Genomic DNA, 24,611 nt, shown 5'->3' with positions numbered 1-24,611 from the left:
TCCTGCCACTTTCTTATGCTCTGTCCTTTCTCTATCCTCCTCTCTTTCCTCTTTCCTTACCATGCGCTATGCTAATACCAGCCTGAAGTGCAAGAAACTGTGTGTAAAGCCAGGAAGTCGTGCAAGCTGTTGCTGTAGGTGGGACTCTGGTGAGATGACTTCAGCAATATATAACCTCTCAAAATAGCGAGTTTAGCCAAACGCTTTCGCTAAGACAAATAATGGGGGATGTTGAGACTCCTGTAATATCTGATGGCGACCCAGAAACAAGGTGTGTGCTTTGGAACTGTGGTGGCGGAGCTGTGCTGCTGAACAGGGATAAAGTGACCTCGTGCAGAGGAGAGGGGATTTAGGGAAGTCATTATGCTGGGTCTTTTACCCACATCTGTTTATGGTGGTGCCTAAACTGCCGCCTCTTGGTAGCGTTAGACAACACAGACACATAAGCTGACAGACAAAGGGCTTAAGGCCTCCTCCTGTTGTTATACTTCATTATTGAACAATTTCACATAATCTTTTAGGGGATATTTTCTGTTGTCTTTTTTCATTTGACTGATATCCTTCAGGAAAGCAGGAGATATTTGTTTCCAATCTTTTATTCTTTCTCTTGTGTCCTTTAGATGAGCTTCATAATGTTTTTGAGTTTTTCTTTTATTCTGTTTCCATTTGACAGATATCCTTTATTAATATACCATAATCCTGTATCTCTGCCTGTTTTTTTAGTCTCTTCTTACTTGACATCCTTTCATGGAGCATCATAATGGTGTTTGTGATAGAATTTCTCTTGTTGGACGGATCTTCTCTGGCTTGACATCCTATAATGTTGACGTTTCGAAGCCTCTCCTGTTTGTACCGCGAGGAGGCAGGAAGGAAGCAGTTCTGTGCTCAATGTCACTTTGAACTGCAACTGAGGAGGCCAGCACTAGTCTCACTCCTTTCCTCTGCCCTCTCTCTCCTCCACTCTCTTCTCTTTCCACCTCTCCTCTCTTCTCTCTTTCTTCTCTCCTTGTGTGGAGGGTCCTGTGGGGAGGGTCCGGTGGGGAGGGTGGGCGGGCAGGTAGTTTTTAACATATACTTATATATATATATATATATTTATGAAATTATGTATTAATGGGTCTAAAGGAAGGTTGATACTGTTGTGTATGGATCTCATGTTTCAGTGGGAGATAGCGCCATGGCATAATGACTTATTCACTAAACAGATGATAAACCCTCTCTCCTCTCCACTCCCCTCCTCTCCACTCCACTCCACTCCCCTCTTCTCCTCTCCTCTCCTCTCATTTCCACTCCCCTCTTCTCCTCTCCTCTCCACTCCCCTCTTCTCCTCTCCTCTCCTCTCATTTCCACTCCTCTCCTCTCCACTCCCCTCTTCTCTTCTCCTCTCCTCTCATTTCAACTCCTCTCCTCTCCACTCCCCTCTTCTCTTCTCCTCTCCTCTCATTTCCACTCCTCTCCTCTCCACTCCACTCCACTCCCCTCTTCTCCTCTCCACTCCACTCCCCTCTTCTCTTCTCCTCTCCTCTCCTCTTCTCTGCTCTCCTCTCTCCTGTCTCCACCCCAGTTGTGCAGATGTGCATGAGTAGCTCAGGAAGTGTGAGCAATCAGCCGCAGCACCATGTGGTCTGAACCATACCTGTGCCCCCGCCACCCCCCCAACCTGCCCCCCCCCCCCTTGCCACATTGACTCAATTAGTGAGCTTGTTATGCCTCCATTAGCTCTAATGAGTGGGACAGAGGAAGAGGTGCTGGTGGAGGGGGGAGGGTTAGCGACCGCTAACCGTCACATTGACCTCTCCCTCTATCTCTCTCTCTCTCTCCTTGCTCTCTCTTTCTCTTTCCCACATTCTCTCTGCTCTCTCTCCCTCTCTCTCTCTCACTCTCTCTCTCCCCCACACCCTCTCCTCTACCATCCTCCTCTCTGTTTGTTGTTTGCCTGTCAATTATCCTCTGCCGACCTCAGGGCAACAGAGGCATTGCTGAACAGACTGACACTATTGACATCTCTCTCTTTCTCTTTCTCCCTCCCTCTGTCTCTCTCTCTCCCTCTCTCTCTCTCTCTCTCCATCTCTCTCTGTCTCTCATTTCAGACAGATAGTATTATCTCTTTGACTGGGAGAGGGATATGGGCTGTGGGCTAATCAGCTCCTGTGCGTGGCCCGGTTTTATCCCTCTGCCAGCTCCATCCCATTTGTATTGATTGAGGCCGGATGGCTCCGATTTCCTCTCTGATTTTCAAATGCCCCTCTATGTCCTTTTCTTCTTGTCCCACCCAACACAATTAGCAGGGGCCTTGAGTGCTGTCTTGAGTTGTCTTTGTGTGTGTGTGTGTGTGTGTGTGTGTGTGTGTGTGTGTGTGTGTGTGTGTGTGTGTGTGTGTGTGTGTGTGTGGTGAATTTTAGCTTTTTTTAAGAGCAAAAAAGAAATCTACTTTAATTGCCATTCTAGACAGGGTTAGACGTGTCCTTGTTTACATCATGTGTCTGTGGTGACAGAGTGACGTGATGTGATGTGTCCTCCTTCAGGATTTATCGACTTCCTGGTCAGCGAGCATCCCGTGGCCCAAATCCTGAGGGACCATGTGGTCTTTAAAGTCGTCCCCATGCTCAATCCAGATGGAGTCTATTTGGGAAACTACAGGTAAGGCAATACTCCACTATGAGGTTCTTGACTACAGCAAAGGACAGCAAATACATGGGTCATGTGACTTGGGCACGTCCAAGACTCCAAGTTAAGTGTGCTTTATGTGTCATGTGTTCTGTTTGTTGGAATACTCTTAAAACGAATGTGTTGTCCCTATCTGGACACAGAGATGTGTTAAAAAACAACGGAAGTTGTGTTATTTTCAACACATATTGTGTAACAAATAAAAAAGGGAAACAACACAAAATGTGTTGTCCCTATCTGGACACAGATATGTGTTAAAAACAACACAAGTTGGGCTGTTTTAACACATTTGTTTTAAGAGTGAATGTACAGTGTTAGAACGTAATATTTTGCTGGATCATTGCATAGTTTTTTGCTGTTATTTATCAAAACTCCATATTCAACAAAAAAATTATGCTATTTCTCTATATTAGGGAATATGTTAGCATTACATTGTCATTCACAAAGTCGTACATCACGTTGCTTCTCTTGCTAATTATTTTACTTACATGTTATAACACACTCCTACAGTATGTAAGGGCACCACTATTGGTTGAAATTCTGAGTTGGAGGCAAAGCATGATGGGATATGGAATGTCCAGTGAGCTGGCCAGGAGCTCATTTGTTCGCTCTCCGTGGATGTGCTTCCCTTTCTCTCTCTCTCTCTCTGTCTCTCTCCCTCTCCCTCTCTCCCTCTCTCTCTGTCTCTCTCTCTCTGTCTTTGTTGACAGTTGAGCTCAGCGTAATTGCAGCAGTGGTTCAGCCTGTTGCGGATAGCTTAAATCAATTCCCAGCAGCAACCCCCCTGCTGTCTGCTGTCAGTCCACACGCATGCATGTATGCAGTCACACACACAAGTCAAAGACACACAAGTCTCTCCGCTCTCATTCTCTCTCATACACACACACACACACACATGTATATGGATACACACATGCTTTCTGTGAGGGGCTTTGGAGAATGATGATACACACACACACACACATACATACACACATACACGCACAAGAGCAAACTGTACAAAAACACATATGAGCACACACATTTTACACTATGATTAGTCATATTAGTGTGTATGATTAGTCATATTAGTGTGTATGATTAGTCATATTAGTGTGTGTGTGTGTGTGTGTGGTGGTGGTGGATGCAAGTGTGTGTTTGAACACAGCTCTAGGCTCCTTTACTGCATAGCCACCCTACAGCCTGGCGTCACCTCCATACCCCACTGCCCAGAAATGCCATTTACTTAATGGGAACTGGACCTCAGGAATACCAATAAGGAGAAGTCTGCTGCAGTGTGTGTGTGTGTGTGTGTGTGTGTGTGTGTGTGCGTGATCTTGAAACTGAATATTTTCTGTGTTCTGCAGAACTCCACAAAGATCCATTTTGAGAAAATCCCAGCCAGCATCTAGTTGTCTGTCTGTCTGTTTGTCTGTCTGTTTGTGTGTGTGTGTGTGTGTGTGTGTGTGTGTGTGTGTGTGTGTGTGTGTGTGTGTGTGTGTGTGTGTGTGTGTGCGTGTGTGTGTTGAATATGATTTGGGATGGGTTTGTGAGCACATGTGAGTATGTAGGGTAAGGGTGTGGGTTTTTTTTTTCATGGTCATTCAAATGTGCTCGTGGCTGCCATCTGGTGTTAGGCTGTGTGTACTACATGCAGGAACTCGAGCTCTTGAACTCTCATGCTCAGTGGCACCCAGGTCAAAGCCGGATCAGTCAGATTCTAGCTATGTTCAAAACTTCCACTCGCTCGTACACTCACACACTCTTTCTCTCTTACTCACTCACTCACTCACCCACTTGCCCATATCCTCACTCACTCACTCACTCACTCACTCACTCATACACTCTCTCTCTCTCACTCACTTATTCACTCTCACTCACTTACTCACTCACTCACCCATACCCTCACTCACTCGCTCATACACTCACACACTCTCTCTCTCACTCACTTACTAACTCACTCGCTCATACACTCACACACTCACACACTCTCTCTCTCACTCACTTACTAACTCACTCACTCATAAACTCACACACACACTCTCTCTCAAACACACACTCACTCACTCGCCCATCATGCACTCACACACTCTCTCACTCCTTCACTCACTCACCCTCTCCCACACATATACGTTCACACACTCACTCTCACTCACTTTTAGAACATCTCTGCTAACATACAAATTAAGGAATATCTGGTCCTCTTCTTCAATGCATTCTCCTGGATGTGGTACTGTCGTACTGGATATTCTAAACAGAGCTTTTGTGTGACGGTACCCGACGGGTCAAGTCGGGTTCGGACAAATATTTAGAAATTGTCGTCGGGTTAGGTTCGGGTTCGGACACATGGGGGCGATATGCATTTGGAAGCTTTACATTTAAAATAGCTTATTATGTTGGGTAACCAACAGATCTGCTTTACATGATGCAAACGTTTGTTTTTTGAGAATAAAACAACATGTAAAAAGACCTAACAACTTTCTTCTTGTATGCCAGATTTGTTTTATGTAGCCGTGACATCGCATGTGTATTTCAGTCGGCACGTCTTGGGTAACGTTAAAAAAAGTTTTTAGCCTATCAGGACATTTTAAGACCAAAGAAAACTAAGCAAATTAAGTCTATAGGCCTACTATGTGAAGGCAGTCCTATTTGCGTTGCATAGGCTGTGGTAAAGACATAGGCTACCGGTAGGCTATAATGTCGTCTCTTTCAACTGGAGGAGGATATCCTCGAGTTGCCCCAATTAACGTTGATGCTGCATATGGATCAGTGACAGAGGGACTGTAGTTTCAAAGACTGTTGCAGTTAATTTCAAGACTTTTCGTCAATGGTAAGACTAGAATTCTACTTGCTTGGGCCTCTTGTTATGTGCACTGTGTGTGACCTGCGTGTGTGCACGCTTATCTGATTCTGTAGACAAGAATTCAATTTGTTGTTTGTTCCGTTTAATGGGCTAAAGACAGGTTATCCACAAACGTGAGCGTTTAATCACTAGCATGGGAATAACTGAGGCATCATCTGCGTCGGGCTCGGGTCGGGTTCGGACATAAAAATGAAAATGTCTGTCGGGTTCCGGTCGGGTTCGGACACAACTCTGTCGGACGCGGGCGATTTCGGACAGAAATTTGCCTCCCAAACCGCACTCTAACACACACACACACACACACACACACACACACACATCTTCACACAATCCTGATGCCCAAGGTCAGCTGGGGAGGGGGGGGGGGGGGGGGGGGTAGAGTGTGATGGAGTGAAACGAGTGTCTCATCAGCAGTCGCTGTGTGGGGTTGGGCGGTAAAGGTCTGCTGTCGTCCGCTCCCAGGAGCAACAAGAGGCGGACTGAGCCTCAGCCATCAGCTAGATGCGCTAGAGGAGAAATGGATACCCTCACTCCTCCTGTCCTCTATCTGTCCCTCTCTCTCTATCTCTCGCTCTCTCTCTCTCCGCTTGTCCGGCAGCCCGACAGGGCCTTTCTGCCGGGTCAGCAGCCGTCAGCATCTGGACGTGAGGATGGAACAGATGCCCAGAGCTTCGCCCACGATGAGCGAGCGAATCAATGGCACAGACGGCTGCGGCTGGTGCTTACCGTCGAGTTAGCCGCTGCGCCCGCTGTGCCATTGGTGGCATTGACCCCAACCGCCCCCCCCCCCGAAAAGTCACGGGCACGGGCTCTCCAGTCCACTCTCCTCGCATTGGAAGCCCAAAGGACACACACACACACACACACACACACATACTGTACATACATCCACACTCTAACACACACACACACACACACACACACACACACACACCGGTGCTCAAAGACACAAGATCACATACATACACACCAGCACGCACACACTCTCACACACAGTCTAGGACACAATACCTTACACACATGCATTGCACACACTCCAACTCGTCCACTCTCATGGAGTTGGCTGATGGCCTGTCATCCATCTGGGAACTGATTGGAGTTAGATAGCGGCTTTTACAGCACTGATGCAGGAGCCCCGGAGCCTCCACAGAGCCAAACAACAGATAGAGAGAGAGAGAGAGGAAGAGAGAAAGAGAGAGGGAGACAGAAGGAAAGGGAGAGAGAGAGGGGGCGGGAGATGGGTAGAAAGATCAAGAGAGAGAGGCAGAACAAGAGAGAGAGATAGGGAGAGGAAAAAAGGAGAGAAAGAAGGAGAGAGAGCTAGAGAGAGGTGGGATGGAGAGAGGCAAAAAAGAGAGAGAAAAACAGGGGGACAGAGTTCAAGGGAGAGAGACAGAACAAGAGAGAGGGAAAGAGAGAGATAGGGAGAGGAGAGAGGGTGAGAAAGACAGGGGTAGAGAGATAAAAGGAGAGAGAGAGAGAGAGAGAAGCCACTGGCAGGAGCTTGAAGAATGAAAATCAGAGGACAGGCTGGACTGAAAAGGTCTGACCCACACTTTGTCACATAGCCAGAGGAGGAAGTGGAGAGATGGAAAACCAGGCCAAAGGAAGTGGCCACGTGACATATCCCAGAATTCCCGGCTCTGACTCATCAGCTGCTGCGCTGGAGCACAAGATGGCGGCAGTCCAGCTTGACCCCTCTGTCATAAGCCTTGGATAAGACTGGGACCGCTATGGATTGACCAGGACTTAGATATGTCAGAGCAGATGCCCAACATTGGCAAAAGGTTTTGTGAATTTTACCTGTCAAAAAGCAGGTTCTGATATGTCTGCATTGTTTTGCTTTGTCTACTCAACTGGACAAATAGTACCTGAGCCCAGCCAAACTCCTGAAGTGACTAAATTTAAATTTACTCTGTGATCACTTGAGCATTCTCCTGTGTGTGTGTGTGTGTGTGTGTGTGTGTGTGTGTGTGTGTGCCTCCAGGTGCTCCCTGATGGGCTTTGACTTGAACCGTCACTGGCAGGAGCCGTCCCCCTGGGCCCACCCCACCCTCCACGCAGTCAAACAGCTCATCGTCCAGATGAACCAGGACCCGGTAAGCCCAACACACACGCGCACACACACACACACACACACACACACACACACATGTGTGTGTATTTGGAATCAGCAACCAGTGAATACCAGGCTTTTGTTTTTGTTTGGGTGGCTGTGTCTGTGGGTGGGTGGGTGTGTGTGTGTGTGTGTGGGTGTGTGTGTGGGTGGATGGGTGTGTGGGTGTGTGTGTGAGTGTGTGTGGGTGGGTGTGTGAGTGTGTGTGTCTCTGTTTCTCTCTTCCTGAACTCAGTGTGTGTGTCGCTCTCCCTGAGCTCAGACTGTGTGTGTGTATCTTTCTCCCTGAGCTCAGTGTGTGTGTGTGTTTGTGTGTGTGTGTGTGTGTGTGTGTGTGTGTGTGTGTGTGTGCGCGTGCCTGTGTGTGTGTGTGTGTGTGTCTCCCCCTTCCTGAGCTCAGCTGGCTTTGGTCATTCCCAGAGGCTTTGCCTGTTTAGCCAGCGTCACACAGAAACCCAAATAACATCACAGCTGCCATTTGGTTACAGGCACTAACTGAGAGCAATTAATAGTGGCAATTTCATCCTCCAAAAATGGCAGGCAGTTCCACCACAAGCGACTTGTTGCTATGCAGCTTCAGACATAGATGTCACTAGCTTAAGCCCCACTAACTAGCTGGTGCTCTTATCCATTCTAACTTCACAGAACAAAATGTATATCATGCAGCTCACAGATAAGGGGGTTGAGGACAAGAATGATGAAATTACGTTTATTAAAATGTAAATGTTGAATATGTGTATGTGATGTGAGTAGTTGGCAAATCATTTATCAGATAAGGTGACTCGTCCGCATGACTCAGCTGAGCATTAAGCAAGTGGCACAGCACTGATCACACTGCTATTTACCATTTACCATTTAAGATTCTCCTGATGCTGCCCTCGATATAGTGGGTTTACCTGTACTCTCAGGTGTGTGTGCTCTCCAGAACCCTGGGCCAGATTCAGGTCATATCCGGGTCAGATCCGGTTTGAAGTCGGCTGCTATCTGGCCCCCATCCACTCCATTTCACTCTCCTCCCATCTGCTCTCTGTCTTCTCTCCTCTCCTCTCCTCTCTTCTCCTCCCCTCTCTTCTCCTCCCCTCTCCTCTCTTCTCCTTTCCTCTCCTCCCCTCTCCTCTCTTCTCCTTTCCTCTCCTCCCCTCTCCTCTTCTCTCCTCCCCTCTCCTCACTACTCTCCTCCCCTCTCCCCTGTCTTCTGTTCTTCTCTCTCCTCTGCTCTCTCCTCTCCTCACTCCAGTCTTCTCCTCTCTCCTCTCTGTTTCTCTCTCCTCCTCTTCCACTTTTCTTTTGTCTTGCGAGCGAGAAGGGGGCCCTCGTCTTTGCCTTCATGTTAATTACAGGGGGGAAGCTCAGGTTGTTGGATTACTGAAGGTCAGGGGCTGTCCTGGGAATGGGCTGCCCTTTGCTGCTCTTTCCAATCCTGATAAGACTGCGGGCCGCTCTTGCTAGCACTGCACCGCGCCCGGCCGCTCCTCTCAGCTTAACCTTTTCCCTCAGCGCTGACACGCTGATCGATGGGCTCCGTCATGGCACAGTGATCATCTTATGTACCTCATACTAGCTCATGGCTCCCGCACACACACACACACACACACGCTCATGCACACACACACACACGCTCATGCACACACATGCACACACACACACACACACACTCATGCACACACGCACACACACACACACACACACACACACACATAAACACACATACACACACACACACACACACATACACACACGCACACACACACACATACGCACACACACACACACACGCACACAGACACACACACACACACACACACACACATGCTCATGCACACACACACACACACACACACACACACACACACACACACACACACACACACACATCTCCACAAACCCAGAAACATCCCACTTATGAGCTCTGTCCTTCACTTAAATAGTTTAGCAAAAAATAATTCAGTGGAAATGCATGGATTCCAGTTTCTTTCAGTGGCAGTAACTGGAATCCATGCATTTCCACGGAATTATTTTTGGAATCTGATCCCTTATTATACCTGTTCATTCTTACTCGTCGCTCAACTTATCGTGACTAAATTCAAGATGGCTGCAAACGCTAAACTTCGTGAAGATACTGTCTGTATAAATCGTCTTGTAAGTAAACTACCAGTGCTTTTTCAAAGTTCTCAATGTCTTGTTTTAAATGTCAGGGCCCTCGGAAGTCTACCAAAAAAGTGTGGAGATACATTGAGCCTCGTAAATGGTGTAAAATAGTGATTTATTTGCATGGCTAGCCCGATGCCGAAGCACCACCATTGAAAAAGCTGTTGGTAGCATCGGCTAACTAGTGCCAGATTTTGGAGTGCAGGGGACAAGCCGAGATGGGCTATGAGACATACGTTCACACTCGGTATCATGTTTCAACACACTTTAGGTCAATATCACCTAAACCAACCAGAATTCTCCTTTAAGATTGAAGCCCCTGGAAGAAGGCCCTGCAGGAAGGCCCAGTCAGAATAGCCACTGCAGGAAGGCCCAGTCAGAATAGCCACTGCAGGAAGGCCCAGCCATGGTGCCCGCTTCAGGAGGATAGCTTATGCAGTGGACAGTTTTCTTTCTCTCTCTCGCTCCCCTTGACTTATTTTATTTATTCCACACTGGCACTTTTTTGCCATTTGAGTGGAGTGATGGCTCCAGCTAGTGTCCAGCAGCTTCAACTCATTGTATGGGGTCAGTCACAGCCCTATACCTAACAACACACACATCACTCCTCACTCCACACAACACATGATACACACCTCACTCCACACAACACATGATACACACCTACCAACACACACCTCACTCCTCACAACACATGAAACACACCTACCAACACACACATCACTCCTCACTCCACACAACACATGATATACACCTACCAACACACACCTCACTCCTCACAACACATGATACACACCTAACAACACACACATCACTCCTCACTCCACACAACACATGATAAACACCTACCAACACACACCTCACTCCTCACAACACATGATACACACCTAACAACACACACCTCACTCCTCACTCCACACAACACATGATACACACCTAACAACACACACATCACTCCACACAACACATGATACACACCTAACAACACACACCTCACTCCACACACCACATGATACACACCTAACAACACACAACACACACCTCCATACTCCATTCCACTCCAACACAGATGGAACGACGTATCTTGGGGCCGATAAAATATTTTTATTATTTCTTATAGGTAATTTAAAACATGACCAACAATCGGCCCAAATCATGGACAGTCAGCGGCTCATTGGTTGATTTTCTTTACTGACACTAGACTGGCCCAATTACAACTCTTATCAGGCCTCACCCCTCCCACATTGACCCAAAAGTCTGTGAGCGTATCAAAATGGATAATAGGGTTCCTACGCAGTATGGAAAACCTGGAAAAGTATGGAATTTGATTTTAGTAATTTCCAGGTCTGGATAAGTATGGAAAAAGAAACAAGGGTATGGAGAAATATTTGTGTTTCCAGACTATTGCATTTGCAGTACTAATCACTTCACTCAGGTCATAATGAACCATTCCTACTGTTCTGAAGCTTAACTGTCAGTCCCCATCGTCAAGATACAACTATGATACAACCTTTGTTTTCACCGAGTTATCCCAAACCAGAAGTGGCCGCAATGTCGAGAATATGGACAGAAAAATCTACCGAGAAGTTTTGAAATTTGAGTATGGAAAAAGTATGGAATTTTGAAATGCAAAATGTGTAGGAACCCTGGGATAAACAAAGTGCAATCAGAAGTTGCAGCAGATAGAGGTGCGTGATGCCAGTTGTGAAGAAGAAACAAACACAAATGTACTGTAGGCTATGGCGACATTGCAAGCAGTCTATGTCAGCAACAGGTTGAGCATGGCAGGGGAGAGGTCAGCAAACGTATTACAAGGCAGAGGAACATCAGCTGGAGGAGAAGAACGCATAATGATTAACAGAGACTCATAGGGAAGGGATTAATCATAATGATTAACAGAGACTCATAGGGAAGGGATTAATCAATTTTCGATGTGACACTTACTGCTGTGGTCACTCGGTCAGTTAATATCGAATAGCACAGCACAAGTATTTAGCATTGTTTAGCATTGTTTGTTGTTGTTGTTGATGGTGTTGCTCCTTAACATGATCATTATTCCAGCCCAATCCACATTACCGTGACGTTTACTGTGAGCATAGCTTTGGCAAGGCCCACCATTCAAAACACCTAACCATACACACCTCACACCTCCCAACACACACCACTCAAAACACTCCACACAACACACTCCACACACCACACAATACACACTTCACAACACACACATCACACCTCACAACACACATTTCACTAGACACACTCCACAACACTCTCCACAACACATACACACACACACACACACACACACACCATGCACACCATTCGACACACCTCACAGCACACACTCCACAGTTCACACATCACACACCACATCACACACTGTAGTCTAATTTCCACAAGACTGGTGTGTATGTGTTTTGAATGCACACACAGGCCTTTTGAATCCCTGCAAAATTGATTGGGGGGGTTTGGGGGGATTGAGGACAGTTGAGTTGAACCGGATTGCTATCTGTTATTTTTTTTTCTTTATTTATCCCCATACTGGGGCTTTTATTACACCTCGATACATTCTTATTTTCGTTACTTTTTTTTTCTTTTTTCTTTTATCTTTTGTTTTGTTTTGCCAATCCATCTGAGAGTAAATACACCTGAGAGGCTGTTGGAGGGGGAAGAAACGCATTACAATCACAACTGAACATTGGTCAGGAGGGAGGAGAGAGGAAAAAAAGACGAAAAAGTCACTGATGCAAGTAATCTGTCTGTAAGCTTCTCTAGATTGTTGTTGGGCTTTTCTTTTTTTTGCTTGTTTTACTTTGTATAGGAAAGGGATAAAGTAACAAATGGATCTACACAACCCCCCCCCCATTTCAACCCAAAGAAGAAGGGAAAAAAAAAACGTTTTTCTCCCCCATTTATCAAAGTGACTGAAGGATTGCTTTTGATTGGTTGATTACTCGGAGCATGCATCATAGCTCTGTATCTCCCTCCGATCTGACAGCGCCATTTTGGATCATTTGTTAAGGATGCCAAAAGGGCCGCTGTTGCCATGGTTCATTTCTGACCTTTTTAATATTAGAAAATTCATTTTCCATCTGAAACAAATGTTTTAACTCCTGTCACTGCAGGCTTGATGAATATGGCAGCACATCCAGTGCTGCTCCGTCTTTCTGCTCCGCGTCTCCCCATTCCCCCTCCTCTGCGTCTCCCCATTGCTCCTCCTCCGTGTCTCCCCATTGCTCCTCCTCCGTGTCTCCCCATTCCTCGTCCTCTGCGTCTCCTCTTGCTCTCTGCTCCCACTTCTCCTCCCTCGTCTCCAGAAGTAAGCTCCTGCGGGGGGACAGAAAGCCTCTCTGTCTGTCTCTCTGTCTGTCTCTCTGTCTGTCTCTCTGTCTATGTTGGGTCCGTGTGTTGGAGATGTCCTCTGGTGTCACCTGCCCATTTATTCCCTGTTTCCCTGGATTTATGGTCAATTTGAGCCCATCATCACAGTCTTTCCTCTGTCCCTCAAAATGTTCCTCCCTCCTTCTCTCTCTCTCTCTCTCTCTCTCTCACTCTCTCACTCTCACTCTCTCTCTCTCACTCTCACTCTCACTCTCTCTCTGCCCTGCTCTCTAGTTGGTTGTCAGACGGGAGAAAATGTCTGCCGCTGGCTGCTTGGAGGCGCCTGGTGAGAGCCGCGTAGTGGGGGGGGGAGGATGTTGGGTGGAGCAGCAGGTTTTCTGGTGTCTCTGTTTGAGAGCCGTGAGGACTTGTTTTTTGTCCCACGCTCTCAAGGTGGCGGTGTCACCGAACGACGCCCGCTTTGCCAAGCACAGCGGAGTGGCAGCGTGGCCACGGCGGCATCAGTGGCCAGGGAGGCTGTCAGGCAGAGAGAGGCGGAGGAGAGAGACTGCGGCGTTTTATTTTTGTTTTTCTGGCACGGGGGAGGCGCTGGTCCCAGACAGACGCAGCTGCTGATGAGACGCTAAGAGCCTCGCCGCGCCACACGCCACGCCACACACCACGCCGCACGCACACACACACAGCCCGTCAGAGCGCCCGTTCAGCTTGATTACAAGTCACCTCTGTGTAACAAAAGGCCTAAATGCCTCCATCAATTAGCCTGCCTAAAGGGGTGGAGGAGTGTGTGTGTGTGTGTGTGTGTGTGTGTGTGTGTGTGTGTGTGTGTGTGTGTGTGTGTGTGTGTGTGTGTGTGTGTGTGTGTGTGTGTGTGTGTGTGTGAGGGAGCTGGCAGGGCTCAGCAGGATTGAGTGCTGTCATTCTCTGTCCTCGTTTCATCAATGCAACACCTGCTCAGATGAATGGACAGCATTAGTCACCTAACGTCCCCCCTGCCATCTCCGCACACCCCTCCATCTCTCCTCCACCTCTCCGCGTTTAGCTCCCCCTCCTTCCTTCTTTCCTTCCCTCCCTCCATCCTTCCTTCTTTCCCTCCCTCCCTTCATCCTTCATTCTTTTCCTCCCTCCATCCTTTCTTCCTTCCCACTCTATTGTGAGTTATTCTCCTTTAATCAGCCCAGACTTTTGCTCCCGCCGAAACCCCGTTCCCACACCCCCTTTTACAGAGGAGTGTGGACCTCCCTGTTGCGAGTCGGCGCCGAACGAAGCTGATTAAAAATACTTTCCATTCCGTCCCTCCCCGCCGACTCCGAGGCCTTGCCAACTCCTAGCCTCCGAATCGGTTGTAGATTCCTCCAAAGGTATTGCTGATGCTAAGTGCTTTGTGGTTGAACAAATCAGCCCCTAAGTCTCTAATCCTGCTGAAATCAGCACCTTTTTTTCCTGTGGAAAAAAAAGATAAGCGAAGCGTTTAACGGCCCTAAAAGACCCGGACTAATTACCATGTGTTAGATAAGTACTCGTCTGACAAAATTCATTTGACCTTCCTCTTTAAAAAAACTAAAGTGCAGCAACACCAGCTCAGTAAAGTTGAGTCAAAGTCCCAGGGCTGGGGGGCTTTGTGGGATGGGGGGGGGGGGTCCTGGAGTGAGGGCTGGGAGGGGGGTTGGGGGCGTCTGGTATCTGTGGAAGTAAACAGGGCCTTGCAGCCGACATGTTTTGATATGCCGGGCTCCTCCACTCAAATGATCTGCTATTTTCGTTTTCCTTAATTTCTTAATTGACCTTAATTGCTTCATTACAATTTCAAATGAACAATCCAAGGTCAGTGACAAACTCTAATTGAACAATCAATCACTGTTAGGTGGCTCAAATGTTGACCACCTGTGATTGACAGCGTATTAAAGTGGAGCGCCCGGCCTGTCTGTCTGTTGACATGAGGGGCCAGAAACAGCGGACAACTGTACCGCAGGACCTTCGCTGTCCTTGACGCAGTTAGGAGAAGAGGCTCTGTCGGGGGAGATTCAGCTCACCGATAATGTGGAGCTGCGCAGAGTGGGCCTTCCTCGTCCTCCTCCTTCTCTTCCTCCTCCTCATCTTCTTCCACCACCTCCTCCTCTTTCTCCTCCTCTTCATCTTCATCATCATCCTTCTCTTCTTTCTCCTCCTCCTCATCTTCCTCCTCATCATTTTTTTCCTCCTCCTCCTTTTTCTCCTTCTCATCCTCCTCCTCCTCCTCCTGGCCTGCTGTTGCGTGGAGAACCTGTTGGAGTGGAACCGCTCCAGTGATGCAATATTTCATTTTGATTCTTAATTGCATTGTTAACAGGGCTGAGAGAACCCTGGTGCACGAGCACACTGGGCCTTACTGGGCCTCCATGCAGATCTAACCTCCAGCCCAGCGCAACACAGCCCAACAGTACCTCTGCTTAATATGGGGGGGGGGGGGGCAGAGTACTCACTGATAGTAGTGTAGAAGAGAGAAAAAAAGTGACAGAGAGAGAGAGAGAGAGAGAGAGATAATGGATGATATCTGTTGGCTTTAGTGTTGGCTGATTTGACCGTGTCTTTTTGTATTTGTACTTGTATTTCTGCTATTGTTGTTTGTTTTTTTAACCATTCTTAAATGCCTGGGAACTTCTTGCCTGATGTAGCTGCTCTGATGATGGCATAGAATGTGCTTTTCTTTTCTTCCTACCTCCCCCACTCTCTCTTCTCTCCTCTCCTTCCATCTCTTGTACATCCTCACTCAGGGACGGACTGGGACAAAAAGGCAGACCTGGCATATTTGGCCCAAGCGGCCCTCAAATCGGTCAGACACACCTAATTACTGTAAATACATGTACAAAACCCTTGCATTACCCTTAAATATGCATACAGTATATTTCCAACTAAGTGTTGTGGAGCACTGAGAATGGACAAATATAGACCTCATTGGCTATTGTGGTGGAAAAAACACCTACCCATTCAATTCAAGACTAAATTAGCACTCTGGAAAACCTAAATCCAAGGAAACACGCTGAGATGAACGTTGAAGGAACTGTCAATATTTTAATCACAATACTACAAAGTGACACAGCCTGACTAAGTCTAAGCCAATGTAACACTGAGCAGTAGAGTGAATGTGTATTCTGCAGAATATAACCAATTTGAGATCTGCGCAAAATCTGAGGCTGGAGCAGCTGTGCTCCATCCTTTATCCTCACAAAGGGTCAAAGGTCCTTCTATTAACTATATGTTTCAGTTCAATCAGAATTTGGGGTTCACCTTCTCAGTAGGTGACTGACATCTTGGCAAACCAATAAGGGATATAAAATCAGTCCACCTTACAAAGTGTTTTTGGATGTTGTCATGGAAACTTTTCTATCCTCAGATAGCCTTTTGCCCTCTTACTTGTTTGTGTAATTTTCTTGTTAACCAAATAGATGTGAAGCTATGGTCACACCCCAATAACTGTCCACAACTGCCATATTCTTCAGACTGCAATCAGCAAAATAAAGAGCTGACTGACAAGCTGCTGTTTAGTAAAAATGAGTCATGTAAAATAAATAAAATATAAAATAAAAACGTTTCTCTGACCACAAACACTTGCTGTGTTCAGATGGCCCTTCTCTAAAGAGAATACAATCTTGACAATCTACATAGAGTACAACATTTCGTCCTCTGTGTAGCCTATATTAATTTTAAGCTATAATACTAATTAAGACAAATATCCATGACAGGTTACAATTAAACTCATTCAAGTGTTTTTGGAACATACATGTACCAACCTTAACACACTACATGCTCAGTGTCTATTTCACAATGGCTTTTCCTAGTACAGGCCTTTTTGAATTTACACTATCACTCTGACTGATCAGAGGTAGCCATGGAGCACATGATCTCAATTCAAAGTATCATTTCAAATTATTCAATAGGTTACATTTAAACTATAAAATGCTCAATTGATAGCATTACCAAAACATTACTGAAGCCTATGTGTAAATAACTAAATTACCTAGATTGTGGTAAACCTTATTGTAATTTATACCAGTTATCACTATAGGACAACTGAAACAACACCAAATAAACAGGGCAACTTTGTTACCTGTTGGTGGAAATATTTTATTCCTGCAGGCTATACTACCTACATTGCTGGTTCATTTTAGAACAGTACAGCTACAAGAACTAATTCCCTTTAATGTCTTTCAGTAGCCTATCGTATAGGTTATATACAGTTTAGTTAGCTTGTGCATAAATACATGTATGACTTGATGTTTTGTAGCCTATTTCCGTCAGTCTACAGTCTTTTAGTCCATCTTTACCAAGAGAACCCTTCCCAGATAGAACCCTTCCGATGGCCTACTTTCGAGACCAACCTCCACTCATGCCATCGATGTTGAATTTTGGGCGTCTGATGTAAACTGATTAATCTGACCAACAATTAACTTTGATTTGACACTCTTTTGCTGTCCAGGTTTGCAAATCATTCATTTAGAAAACTTAAGTTGCGCTATTTGTTATTATGATTGACCACACGGCTTTGCTATGTTATCATTACCATGTCAGTACATTATCACAATTAATATAGTATATATGTAAGGGATAATGCCCGACGAGGTGTCCATTATCAGAAATAAATGGACGACACGGAGGCGTGAACCGTACGACGCGAAGCGAAGCGAAGTCCATTTATTTCTGATAATGGACGCATCGAAGGGCATTATCCCGTTTATACTGTCACTTACGAATCAATTATTAATACTAAATGAGTTTTAGAGCTAAAATCGTTAGGTTTTTCAGCTGTTTACAGTTGATTCCATTGTTGCGAAGCCTGCCTCCAGGCTCAACCGTCGTCCTACTATCGTTGTTATAGTTACCATTCATTAGCATTGATATGTGTGTGTGTGTGTGTGTGTGTGTGTGTGTGTGTGTGTGTGTGTGTGAGGGAGCTGGCAGGGCTCAGCAGGATTGAGTGCTGTCATTCTCTGTCCTCGTTTCATCAATGCAACACCTGCTCAGATGAATGGACAGCATTAGTCACCTAACGTCCCCCCTGCCATCTCCGCACACCCCTCCATCTCTCCTCCACCTCTCCGCGTTTAGCTCCCCCTCCTTCCTTCTTTCCTTCCCTCCCTCCATCCTTCCTTCTTTCCCTCCCTCCCTTCATCCTTCATTCTTTTCCTCCCTCCATCCTTTCTTCCTTCCCACTCTATTGTGAGTTATTCTCCTTTAATCAGCCCAGACTTTTGCTCCCGCCGAAACCCCGTTCCCACACCCCCTTTTACAGAGGAGTGTGGACCTCCCTGTTGCGAGTCGGCGCCGAACGAAGCTGATTAAAAATACTTTCCATTCCGTCCCTCCCCGCCGACTCCGAGGCCTTGCCAACTCCTAGCCTCCGAATCGGTTGTAGATTCCTCCAAAGGTATTGCTGATGCTAAGTGCTTTGTGGTTGAACAAATCAGCCCCTAAGTCTCTAATCCTGCTGAAATCAGCACCTTTTTTTCCTGTGGAAAAAAAAGATAAGCGAAGCGTTTAACGGCCCTAAAAGACCCGGACTAATTACCATGTGTTAGATAAGTACTCGTCTGACAAAATTCATTTGACCTTCCTCTTTAAAAAAACTAAAGTGCAGCAACACCAGCTCAGTAAAGTTGAGTCAAAGTCCCAGGGCTGGGGGGCTTTGTGGGATGGGGGGGGGGGGTCCTGGAGTGAGGGCTGGGAGGGGGGTTGGGGGCGTCTGGTATCTGTGGAAGTAAACAGGGCCTTGCAGCCGACATGTTTTGATATGCCGGGCTCCTCCACTCAAATGATCTGCTATTTTCGTTTTCCTTAATTTCTTAATTGACCTTAATTGCTTCATTACAATTTCAAATGAACAATCCAAGGTCAGTGACAAACTCTAATTGAACAATCAATCACTGTTAGGTGGCTCAAATGTTGACCACCTGTGATTGACAGCGTATTAAAGTGGAGCGCCCGGCCTGTCTGTCTGTTGACATGAGGGGCCAGAAACAGCGGACAACTGTACCGCAGGACCTTCGCTGTCCTTGACGCAGTTAGGAGAAGAGGCTCTGTCGGGGGAGATTCAGCTCACCGATAATGTGGAGCTGCGCAGAGTGGGCCTTCCTCGTCCTCCTCCTTCTCTTCCTCCTCCTCATCTTCTTCCACCACCTCCTCCTCTTTCTCCTCCTCTTCATCTTCATCATCATCCTTCTCTTCTTTCTCCTCCTCCTCATCTTCCTCCTCATCATTTTTTTCCTCCTCCTCCTTTTTCTCCTTCTCATCCTCCTCCTCCTCCTCCTGGCCTGCTGTTGCGTGGAGAACCTGTTGGAGTGGAACCGCTCCAGTGATGCAATATTTCATTTTGATTCTTAATTGCATTGTTAACAGGGCTGAGAGAACCCTGGTGCACGAGCACACTGGGCCTTACTGGGCCTCCATGCAGATCTAACCTCCAGCCCAGCGCAACACAGCCCAACAGTACCTCTGCTTAATATGGGGGGGGGGGGGGCAGAGTACTCACTGATAGTAGTGTAGAAGAGAGAAAAAAAGTGACAGAGAGAGAGAGAGAGAGAGAGAGATAATGGATGATATCTGTTGGCTTTAGTGTTGGCTGATTTGACCGTGTCTTTTTGTATTTGTACTTGTATTTCTGCTATTGTTGTTTGTTTTTTTAACCATTCTTAAATGCCTGGGAACTTCTTGCCTGATGTAGCTGCTCTGATGATGGCATAGAATGTGCTTTTCTTTTCTTCCTACCTCCCCCACTCTCTCTTCTCTCCTCTCCTTCCATCTCTTGTACATCCTCACTCAGGGACGGACTGGGACAAAAAGGCAGACCTGGCATATTTGGCCCAAGCGGCCCTCAAATCGGTCAGACACACCTAATTACTGTAAATACATGTACAAAACCCTTGCATTACCCTTAAATATGCATACAGTATATTTCCAACTAAGTGTTGTGGAGCACTGAGAATGGACAAATATAGACCTCATTGGCTATTGTGGTGGAAAAAACACCTACCCATTCAATTCAAGACTAAATTAGCACTCTGGAAAACCTAAATCCAAGGAAACACGCTGAGATGAACGTTGAAGGAACTGTCAATATTTTAATCACAATACTACAAAGTGACACAGCCTGACTAAGTCTAAGCCAATGTAACACTGAGCAGTAGAGTGAATGTGTATTCTGCAGAATATAACCAATTTGAGATCTGCGCAAAATCTGAGGCTGGAGCAGCTGTGCTCCATCCTTTATCCTCACAAAGGGTCAAAGGTCCTTCTATTAACTATATGTTTCAGTTCAATCAGAATTTGGGGTTCACCTTCTCAGTAGGTGACTGACATCTTGGCAAACCAATAAGGGATATAAAATCAGTCCACCTTACAAAGTGTTTTTGGATGTTGTCATGGAAACTTTTCTATCCTCAGATAGCCTTTTGCCCTCTTACTTGTTTGTGTAATTTTCTTGTTAACCAAATAGATGTGAAGCTATGGTCACACCCCAATAACTGTCCACAACTGCCATATTCTTCAGACTGCAATCAGCAAAATAAAGAGCTGACTGACAAGCTGCTGTTTAGTAAAAATGAGTCATGTAAAATAAATAAAATATAAAATAAAAACGTTTCTCTGACCACAAACACTTGCTGTGTTCAGATGGCCCTTCTCTAAAGAGAATACAATCTTGACAATCTACATAGAGTACAACATTTCGTCCTCTGTGTAGCCTATATTAATTTTAAGCTATAATACTAATTAAGACAAATATCCATGACAGGTTACAATTAAACTCATTCAAGTGTTTTTGGAACATACATGTACCAACCTTAACACACTACATGCTCAGTGTCTATTTCACAATGGCTTTTCCTAGTACAGGCCTTTTTGAATTTACACTATCACTCTGACTGATCAGAGGTAGCCATGGAGCACATGATCTCAATTCAAAGTATCATTTCAAATTATTCAATAGGTTACATTTAAACTATAAAATGCTCAATTGATAGCATTACCAAAACATTACTGAAGCCTATGTGTAAATAACTAAATTACCTAGATTGTGGTAAACCTTATTGTAATTTATACCAGTTATCACTATAGGACAACTGAAACAACACCAAATAAACAGGGCAACTTTGTTACCTGTTGGTGGAAATATTTTATTCCTGCAGGCTATACTACCTACATTGCTGGTTCATTTTAGAACAGTACAGCTACAAGAACTAATTCCCTTTAATGTCTTTCAGTAGCCTATCGTATAGGTTATATACAGTTTAGTTAGCTTGTGCATAAATACATGTATGACTTGATGTTTTGTAGCCTATTTCCGTCAGTCTACAGTCTTTTAGTCCATCTTTACCAAGAGAACCCTTCCCAGATAGAACCCTTCCGATGGCCTACTTTCGAGACCAACCTCCACTCATGCCATCGATGTTGAATTTTGGGCGTCTGATGTAAACTGATTAATCTGACCAACAATTAACTTTGATTTGACACTCTTTTGCTGTCCAGGTTTGCAAATCATTCATTTAGAAAACTTAAGTTGCGCTATTTGTTATTATGATTGACCACACGGCTTTGCTATGTTATCATTACCATGTCAGTACATTATCACAATTAATATAGTATATATGTAAGGGATAATGCCCGACGAGGTGTCCATTATCAGAAATAAATGGACGACACGGAGGCGTGAACCGTACGACGCGAAGCGAAGCGAAGTCCATTTATTTCTGATAATGGACGCATCGAAGGGCATTATCCCGTTTATACTGTCACTTACGAATCAATTATTAATACTAAATGAGTTTTAGAGCTAAAATCGTTAGGTTTTTCAGCTGTTTACAGTTGATTCCATTGTTGCGAAGCCTGCCTCCAGGCTCAACCGTCGTCCTACTATCGTTGTTATAGTTACCATTCATTAGCATTGATATCGAACGGCGATTAAACTTTTTCTTACCAGATCTGCTTCATAGGTGTTGTATATCACTTTTTATTACACGGCTCTTCATAATGCTGCAGAATGCTCTATTCACTTGAATGAGCCTTCCCAACGTTCGGTGGTCTGCTAATTCTCAATAACAGACCGTTGCTAAGTATAACAGACCGCTGTCAAGGAAAATGGGCTTTGTGCTTCTATTTCATGTCTTTCATATCACTACGCAAGGACTGGAACTTCATTCAAAAGTGAAAGCAGACAGTTGATCAGCTGTGTTCTAAAGAATGTTTGATTCAAGTTCAGCGTGTGCTGTTGTCAAACTATTTGTTTCTCACCAAAAGCCACGATGAAACGGTAACAAATAGGCTATAGCCTAGGCCAGGGGTGGGCAAACTTTTTGGCTCAAGGGCCACATTGGGTTTTTAAAATTGGCCGGCGGGCCGCACAACAACCCCCCCCCCACACACACACACACATTTTTTATAGCGTATAATTTTGTATGAAAAGTATTTATTTTAATTTAAAAATATTACTTGCTTAAAAATACTGCTAATTTTATGCTGTTTAACAAATGTATAAATTGTGCAGTCGCTTTAAGAAAGTCGCTTTAATTCACGTTTATTTCTCAAGGATCTTCTGCCTGCTCTGCTATGGCTAGTGCTGTACCTACGGCTGGGTCCTCTCACAGTTTTTAAATGGTCAGTAGTGGGAACTACTGTTGCCTTCATGATTTCCTTTTAACAGTTTCTTATAAGGAGATATCAATGATCGACAATGACAAGCCAGCTGGAACCTGCGGCTCTCTCTCCCTCTCGTGAGTGCAGACGCGTTCCCAATTAAATGGATCGCATAATGTTCACGTTAAATCTGCTGCAAAGGAGATAACTAAGAGTTAACTTAGTTTAACATAATGTTCTCTCTATTTAACATGATGTTTTGACATTGACACTGTAAACGTTCTCTAAGGAGAGTGAAAAGCAGTTTGCAGTAAAGCTAACCAACGCCGTCTATCGCAGGAAAAAATAGCGAGCAGCCTGATAACCAAATGAAATGCTCGGCGGGCCGGATGAAAGTGCTTGGCGGGCCGCAGTTTGCCCACCCCTGGCCTAGGCTATGTAGGCTAAAGAGTCACATCGTGGGGAGTTTATTGTTTCGTTTTGGCAAGTAGCTGTGTAATAAGCGGGATAATGTATAGAACGCCGGTCATTATTGGGAAAATAAGTCCCTTCAGGGCGGAACAAGACCGGTTCGCCCTGTCGCGACTTATTTTCCCAATAATGACTGGCGTTCTATACATTATCCCTTACTTAAACGACACCCGTTTCAACCTAGACCATGGTATAAATATATATATATTAGGGGTGTGAATCTCTCATGTAAAAGACGATACAATTTGCATCTAGATACATGGGCACGATTCATACAAGAAAAGATACATGTTCATAAAAAACGATTCAGTACGATTCGATGCCATTCGATGCCATTCGTTACAGTTCAAGAATGGAAAGCATTCTGAAAGATTTTTTATTATTTGCTCAAGGTGCACATTCATTTTATATTATCAATTATCATGGTCATGGTTGTCAATTAGGCAAAAAAAATGTGTGAATATGATGATCATATACTGTATTGAAATGAAAAAAGAATAGTCTACCCAGTAAACAAAATAAAGTCCTGGCGACGTCCCTTAAAGGTAAACTATGCAGTATTGGCAATTTCCTTACTGTTTTCTCGGTTTTTGCTTCTTTTTCGCTGGCTCTGTCATGACGAATGTCTGAGAAACTCCATCACTACCTTTTTCTAGCCTGTGCATGGCGTGTATGTGTATTTCGTTACACTCGTTATACTTCCTGACACTAAGGCCATCGGCCCGCCGGCCCAAAACTAGATGTATCGCAGAGCGGTACAAAATATGACCGCCGCCTAGTCCAGCACATTTTTTCCACAAAAATAAGTCACACTGAAATGCATATATGATTCTAACTGTCTCACTGAATTGCATTATGCACACTCAATTCTCACTGGTATCTGCTAGACAATAAGTACCAAAACAAACTAATAGATTTCACATGTAAAATACATTTTATACAACCCAATCTTGCCTATTCATAATTCTGAGAAATTCTTGAATTGTGTGCATGTGTGCGTGTACATGTTTATGTTTATGTGTGTTGGTGGGTGTGTGTGTGTGCATGTGCTTGTGTGTGTGTGCCTGAGTATGTGCCTGTGTGTGTGCATGTGCATGCATGCGTACATATGTCTACTGTGTGAGTATGTGTCATACGTATGATTACTGTGAATGTATGTGTGTGCGTGTGTATCTGTTTATGCACATGTGTGCATATGGAATGGGTTAACATGACCCCTGGAGGCAAACATATGCAAAAAATTGGTCATCCTAGGCCCTACGGTTCTCAAGATATTCACAGAAAACTCTGTTGGTGTACGGTCACTAAATGTACACATAAATTATTATTGTATGGCCCCCCATGAACGGAATTCCACGAAACTTGGCGTGCATTCAGAGGGTGTCATAATGATCCTTCGTGCAGTTTTGACCATGTTAGGTCACA

The 24,611-nt window shown here is 45.2% G+C and overlaps 1 protein-coding gene across 1 annotated transcript in view; it reads left to right on the top strand.

Annotated features, from left to right (window-relative positions):
- agbl4 (AGBL carboxypeptidase 4) overlaps nucleotides 1–24,611 on the top strand; it is a 356,944-nt gene that overhangs the window by 288,760 nt on the left and 43,573 nt on the right. The window contains exons 8-9 of the mRNA XM_076277992.1: nucleotides 2,526–2,640; nucleotides 7,497–7,608. Coding sequence (XP_076134107.1) covers nucleotides 2,526–2,640; nucleotides 7,497–7,608 — 227 coding nt within the window. The remainder of the gene's footprint in view (nucleotides 1–2,525; nucleotides 2,641–7,496; nucleotides 7,609–24,611) is intronic.

The sequence above is a fragment of the Alosa pseudoharengus genome, unplaced genomic scaffold, assembly GCF_046254945.1.
Source record: "Alosa pseudoharengus isolate Yale_2024_CS ecotype anadromous, Long Island Sound unplaced genomic scaffold, YU_APseudo_1.1 YU_APseudo_1.1_scf_11, whole genome shotgun sequence".
In the NCBI taxonomy this organism is placed as follows: Eukaryota; Metazoa; Chordata; class Actinopteri; order Clupeiformes; family Clupeidae; genus Alosa; species Alosa pseudoharengus.
Note: the sequence above shows the minus strand (reverse complement) of the source record. Positions and strands in the feature narration are given on the sequence as shown.